The 7,452-nt window shown below is 38.1% G+C and overlaps 1 protein-coding gene across 1 annotated transcript; it reads left to right on the top strand.

Annotated features, from left to right (window-relative positions):
• The first annotated feature begins 6,146 nt into the window (after positions 1-6,146).
• Positions 6,147-7,133, top strand: LOC104217822 (uncharacterized). The gene has a single exon (XM_009768155.1). The coding sequence runs from the start codon at positions 6,147-6,149 to the stop codon at positions 7,131-7,133; it is 987 nt and encodes a 328-aa protein (XP_009766457.1).
• Positions 7,134-7,452: the final 319 nt, after the last annotated feature.

Here is a 7,452-nt window from a genome sequence, read left to right on the forward strand (position 1 = left end):
CCTCTAAGAGTACATAATATTAAAGGTCGGGACAGAGCCCCACCATACCAATCAATGCATGTACTAATTATACTAACCAAAAAAGCAACTCCGAAGTAAATTGACCACACCAACACTTTCCGCTGAGCTGACAGCCTACTTGGAGGACTCTCAACCTGTCTATCGGGACCTGCGGGCATGAAACGCAGTGTCCCCAGGCAAAAAAGGACGTCAGTACAAATAATGTATCGAGTATGTAAGGAATAAAAATCAGTAAATAATAGACATGAGAGAAACATGGAGTAAAAGACTCGACATGTAAGTCTGAATAACTCTATGAATCATTAATATGTATAATGTCATGCATATGCGTATAAATGTCATGTCGTGCATAGGTACATGTATTCATAACATCATCAAGCCTCCCAGGGCATCCCATCATATAATCTCGACCACTGTGGGCAAAATCATCAATCACCAGCTGATTAGGTGGTGCATATATAACACCGTAACCTTTTTCCATATCCCATATATATATATATATAACGCCGCCTGGTCATGGGTTAATATATATATATATATATATATATATATATATATATATATATATATAAATGAATGTAATGCATGAGAAATACGTCAATAAAATCTCTCGGTATGTCGAAAGACCATTATGCCTCTGAGTAATATCATGAAATAAGCTTTATCAACTTACGCATTTTCTGAGACCCATGAACAGATGATAGAATAATAGGACACATGGGGAATCAAGAACATAAGCATCTCTAGCATTTCTATGAATAAAATCATTTATGGAAGTTATGCATTTTCTCATTTTGTTTGTATCATATGGATCATGCCAAAATGAAAGAAGGGATAGACTTAACATACCTGGACCGATTCTCTTGACAATTCCTCTAACACATGTTAATTGTGACAACACGTAACGGCGGATCGAAGTAGAGAAAATCCGTATGATATTCTTGAGAAAGATTGTACCGTGTTTCCTTAGAATTGCATCAAATGCATAATTGGATCTTGTATGAATTTTTCGAAGCAATTTCATGTTGTCATCACTTGCGTTCTTAGTCACTACTGGATTTGGCTTTGATTACAAGATATCATATTTTGGCTTGGAAGAATCATTAATTTTGGAGTCCTTTTTGATGCATAACTCACGCATCCACTTTCATAATTGGAAAATATATTTATTCCCAATAGTTGGTCCAGCAATGAGTCCAATATTCAAGTTTGGTTTATTTTGTGCCACCACCTCCTTAGGCTTGATTAGTTGGCAATTTGTTGCCACACTTCCATACCCCCACGTGGATAGTTGCCCCCTCAATAATTATCCAAATCTCAAAATAATTTATCCACAACTTCTAATTAATTGTTAGCTTCCCACTCAAATCAATAATTACCCAATTATCTGCATAATTAAGAATTATTTCAAATTACTTAAAATATCACTCACTTTTAACACACCTTATACACCTTAATATCATGGTCATGTGGTACCTTGTAAGACACTAGTCCATAAATACCGGGTATTATAGCTCGGGCCGTATTTTATCCCAAATGTCAAACTTTGACGAAATCATTTTCTTCAATTCGCTTACCCTCTCACCTTCACGAATTTACTTATCATTTGTTTTGAAATAGCATAAATGCTTATAACCTCCAAATAATCTCATTCCCGAACTTACATCGATTAGCTTATGAAGAAACTTTAACGTACGAAAATGCAGAATGTAACATCTCATTTCCGAGCTTATATCAATTTACTTAGGGAGTACTTTCACGTATAAAAACATGGAGTGTAACAATACTTTACTACTTTAGGTAATTCGTGACTATTTTGGGTGAAGAAACACTAGTTGTATCAATTTTATTTTGTATCATGGCTTTAATTAGTTCTTCTTCTTTATTTTTTTCAATTTCTATTAGCTAGATTTTCTCTAGGGTTGTGGCCCAACCCTGATGTGTAAACCTTATGGGTGATTAACCTAATGCTTGTTTTATGATTGGGTGTTTATTTTTTAGTTTTGTTCATGCATTATTTCTAGAATTAATGGTTGCAAATATTGACTCATATCTATTTTGACTTGGTTCTTACTTGAAAAAGAAGGACTTAGTCTAGGAAAACTTGTCTAACAAGAAATTGGGCTAGTTAATGTTTTGGCTAGCCTTAATTAAAGGGTTTGAACTAGAGATAGGGAAAACCCGACTTGAGCTCATATTAAATATTTGAATTGATACCCAATTGGGCTTGAAAAAGCCATTTTGGGTAAAATTACTCTATAACCGAGAGGTATTGAGTGGATAATTTAGAGTTGAGAGTGATAATACACCCCGATCACTAAAACAAACATTAACATGATTTACCCATTAGCCTAACACCTAGGTGAAGGTTGCATCCCTAGTCCTTTTACCCATTTGATAAAAACAACAAAAACAATTACTAGTCTTTTAGTCTCTTTCCTTAGTTGATAATTGCTAGTGTTAAATTTTGGAAGTAGATAACAAAACCCCTTATTTGGAAGAGTAATTGAGCTCTTTCATTTACACTCATCAAGTGTCCCTACTACCCATATTTAACTCCATGTGAAAATCGACCCCGACTCTTGTTGGGTACTATTCTTCCAAAGACCATTTCCACTCCCTATTGAGTGTGGATTGGGCGTGGATCAATTTTTGGCGCCGTTGTCGGGGAGTTATAATAGTGTTAGCAATATATTTGAGTATGTTTTTGAAATATCTTATTTCCCTTCTATGTTACTAACTTGTTGAGAAATCATAGGTACAAACATGGTGAACAATGAGCTCGGAAATATGCCGTAGGGGGACTTGGACGGTAAGGAGGAAAAACTCGATGAGGTACCTCAAGTACCACAACCTAATCGACGATGCCAGGTGCCACAAGACAACGTGCACGTACCACCCCTACCTCCACCACCTCACATGTGATGCTTACTTTTCTTGAGCAACGAGGCTTTTTCACCGATGCGCCAAATCAAAATGCCTATAAACATTTGAAGAACTTTGTGGATACATGTTGGGGGAGAAAGCAAACTAATGTTTTTGAGGATGCTTTGAGGCTAAGGTTTTTTCCCTTCTCTCTACGGGTAAATCTTTAGATTGGTTGGAATGTTTGCGAACCATTCAATGCACACTTGGGATGAGTTGGTGGCGAAGTTTATTGTTACGTTTTTCTCTCCCGAGCACATGGCTACTCTTAGGGATAAAATATTGGCTTTCAAGCAAGAGCCAAATGAACCTTTGCATGAGATTTGGGAGAGATATCGAACAATGGTGAAGGAGTTCCCAAATATTGATATGACCGACAACATGATTCAACAAACTTTCTACCGTGGTATTAATACTACGAACCAATGTGTGGTAAATCAATTGGCCGGTGGCAACTTTATAACAACACCTTATGTGGAGGCATGTGAGATTCTTGATGTGATGGTGGAATCGTCGGCATGGAAATCCCGAGCTAATGTTCTGCAAGGTAATCCCAACATGATACACCTCCATAAAGAGTTGCAAGACCATGGGCAAGCCATTGCCGAATTGACAACAACCATGACTCAACTAGCAAATACCCAACTTAACCAAGTGCAAGCTCCTAAGCAAGTTCATGCTATGGAGGGAGTTAATGTTTTGGTGGACAAGAAGAGGATAAAGGGTCCACAAATGCAAATCCGAGTGGAGATTTATGTGAAAGATGATGATGGTTGTGAGCAAGATGATTCTTATCATGAACAAGAAGAGAAAGTTCAATATGTGAACAATTTTCAAGGGCAAAAAACAATTCCAAGGCTCAAATCAACAACAATGGCAACCATAAAATAACCAAGGCAATTGGAGTTCTAACAATCAATGAAATTGTCATAATAACAACAATCACATAAATTGGAGTGGTAACAACCAAGGAAACTGGGGAGGCAAAAATCAAGGTAGTTGGGGAAACAATCAAGGCAACCGAGGGTCAAGTTTTCAAAGGCAACCGGGGGTCAAGTTTTCAAAAGCCCCCAATGTATCAACAAACGAGCAACCCACCTCCTTATCCTTCTCATGGATCAAGTTCTTTAAACAATGAGGTGGATCATATTGAAATATGTTTAAGCAAATGATGAAAAAGAATGTCGATTCGAATGCCCAACTTGCCTCACACAATACATCAATCGGTAATCTAGAAGTTCAAATGGGGCAAATCTCTCAAACTTTAAATTCTCGTCCTAAGAGTGCACTACCAAGTGAAACTATGGTAAACCCAAAGGGTGGGAACAATACGGGGTATGCTACGGCGGTTATCACAAGAAGTGGAAGAGGCGGGAATGCACCCACCTCAAGTAAAGGCGACTTGTGGTTGATGACCAAGTGGGACAAGAACAAGAGATCCCAAACAATGTTGTCCAATAAAATGATGAGGTTTCATATTGATATTGATAATAGCATTGAAGAGACTCAAGAGGAGGCAAACCCATCTAAGCAGCACATTGATAAGTGTGAATTTTAACCACTTATCAGTACCTTCTTGCTTTAGTTTTTGTTTGAAAGTGTTGATTTATGTTCCAAAACTAATGAAAGTGTGCAAATTGGATGAATGTTTGAGAATTGGACTATAATGAAGAAATCTATCTCAAAAAAGAGTGTTCTGGCTCATAAGCAAGAAGGAGCGCATCAGGCCAAAAGTGCGGCCCGCAGAAGAAAGCGCGGATCGTAGAATTCTCTCTTCGGCCACAGATCTGGTGTTGAAGCTCAGAAGTTGATTGAAACAAAGCACGGACCTCACATAATTTATGCGTCTGCAAAACATGGTCGCACTAACAAGAATTCAAAAAGTTCAGAGAGCGTGCAAAACGACCAAGATTGAAGCCTTGCCAGAAGTGCAGACCGCACATGGAATTGTGCGGCAGCAGAAGTTGAAGTACAGCCGCAGATGAAATTATGCGGCTGCAAAATCCCTCAACCTGCAGACTCGAGCAAAGTGTGGATCGCACATGGAATTGTGCGGCCGTAGAACCTCCCTGAGGGTATTTTTGTCAGCGAATTTTGGGCCACTATAAATAGACTAGAATCACTTTTTAGGTCAGGTTTGGTAGTTTTTCGAGCTGTAGCCATTGTAGTTTACCACTTTTGGTAATTTGTGACCAATTTGGGTTAAAAACATATTGGTTCATTTTAATTTTGTATTATGATTTTAATTAGTATTTCTTCTTTATTTTTTTTCATTTTTACTTGGGTAATTAATCTAATACTTGTTTATAATTGGGTGTTTTTTATTTAGCCTTGTTCATGCTTTAATTTTAGAATTAATGGTTGCAAACATTGATTCATGCTTTTTTGACTGGGTCTTTACTTGAGAAAGTAGGACCTAGTCTAGGAGGAAATTTTGGCTAACAAGAAATTGGGTAGTTAAGGTTTTGACTAGCCTAAGTAAAGGGTTTGAACTAGAGATAATAAAACCCGACTTGAGCTCATATTAACTATTTGGCTTGATACCCATTTGGGCTTGAGAAAGCCAAATTGGGAAAAATCACTCTATGACTAAGAGTATTGAGTGGGTAACTTAGAGTTGAGAGCTATAATACACCCCAATCACTAAAACAAGTATTAACGTAATTAACCCATTAGTCTTACACCTAGGCGAAGGTTACATCACTAGGACTTTTACCTATTTGAAAACAATCAAAAGTAATTAATCAATCTCTAGTTTCATTTCTCTAGTTAATCATTGTTAGTATAGTTTGTAGAAGTAATTTGCAAAACCATCTTGTTTGGAAGCGTATTTAAGCTATTTCTTCTACACTCATCAAGTGTGCACTCTAACACACAAATTTAGCTCCCTGAGGAAATCGACCCAGACTCATAGTTGGGTACTATTCTTCCAACGACCTCTTTCACCCATTGTTGAGTGTGGATTGGGAGTGGATCACATATCATTGATATACCAGAATCGGTAGTGGAAAAGGCAAGGGCATTGTTGCCTAAGCCTTTACCTCCCTACCCTCAAAGACTCGCCAAGCAAAATGGTGAGTTAATTCAAGAAGTTCGTTCAAATAGTGAAGAGTATTTCAATTAATGTTCCATTGGTGGAAGCTTTGAAACAAATATCCGGTTATGCAAAGTTTATGAACCTTGTGACCAAGAAGCGATCGATGCATTTTGAAACTATCAAGGTCACTCATCAAGTGAGTGTAATTGTTCATTCCATGGCTCCTATGTTGGAGGATCCCAGTGCTTTCATGATTCCTTGTACAATTGGGAATGCCGAGTTTGCTAAAGCTTTTTTTGATCTTGGGACAAGTATCAATTTGATGCCCTATTCGGTTTTAAAAATTTTGGGAATTGGGCAACCAAGACCCACTTCTAGGAGGTTGCAAGTGGCTAATCGTACAATAAAGAGGATGTTGGGTGTTATTGAAGACGTTTTGGTCCGGGTTGATAAGTTCATTCTTCCGGCGGACTTTGTTATTCTAGATTGTGAGGTTGATTATAAAGTTCCTATCCTTTTAGGGAGACCTTTCTTTGCAACGGGTAAGGCTCTTGGTGATGTGGAAGCCGGAGAACTCACTTTTCGGGTTGGTGATGAACAAGTGGTATTCCATGTGTGTAAATCTATGCGGCAACCAAATAGCAATGAGGTGTATTATTTTGTGGATTTGGTGACCGATGTTATTGTTCATGATACAAGTACTACCATCAACGTTGGTGATATTTTGGAAGTCGTTTTGCTCAATTTTGATGATGATGAGATGGATGGTTTTATGGAATGTGTAAATTCCTTGCAAGGAATGGAGTCGTACCACTATGCACCTCGGAAATTATCTTTGGATATTGAGAATAGGAAAACTCCTCCTACAAAACCTTCTATTAAAGAGCCACCTACTTTGGAGTTGAAATCATTGCCTCCACACCTTTGGTATGAATTTCTTGGCCCTTGTTACACTTTACCGGTTATTATTTCCCCTTGTTTGACTAATGTGCAGGTTGATTCCACATTGGCGGTGTTGCAAAAGAGGAAGAAAGCGATTGGGTATACTTTGGCTGACATTCGAGGTATCAGCCCCGCCTTTTGCATGCATAAGATCAAGTTGTATGATGGTGCTAAACTATCCATTGAACATCAAAAAAGACTCAATTAGGCGATGCAAGAAGTTGTCAAGAAGGAAATTATCAAGCGGTTGTCTACCCCATCTCTAATAGTTTATGGACCTCTCTAATTCAATGTGTCCCAAAGAAGGGGGCATGACGGTGGTTACCAATGATAAGAATGAGTTGATTCCTACAAGAACGGTGACCTACTAGATGGTTTGTATGGATTATCGTAAGCTCAACAAGGTTACAAGGAAGAATCACTTTCACTTCCTTTCTTGGACCAAATGCTAGATAGATTGGCCGGCCGATCTTTCTATTATTTTATTGATGGGTACTCGGGCTACAACCAAATTCTCATTGCTCCAT

The sequence above is a fragment of the Nicotiana sylvestris genome, chromosome 9 (genome assembly GCF_000393655.2).
Source record: "Nicotiana sylvestris chromosome 9, ASM39365v2, whole genome shotgun sequence".
Lineage (NCBI taxonomy): Eukaryota > Viridiplantae > Streptophyta > Magnoliopsida > Solanales > Solanaceae > Nicotiana > Nicotiana sylvestris.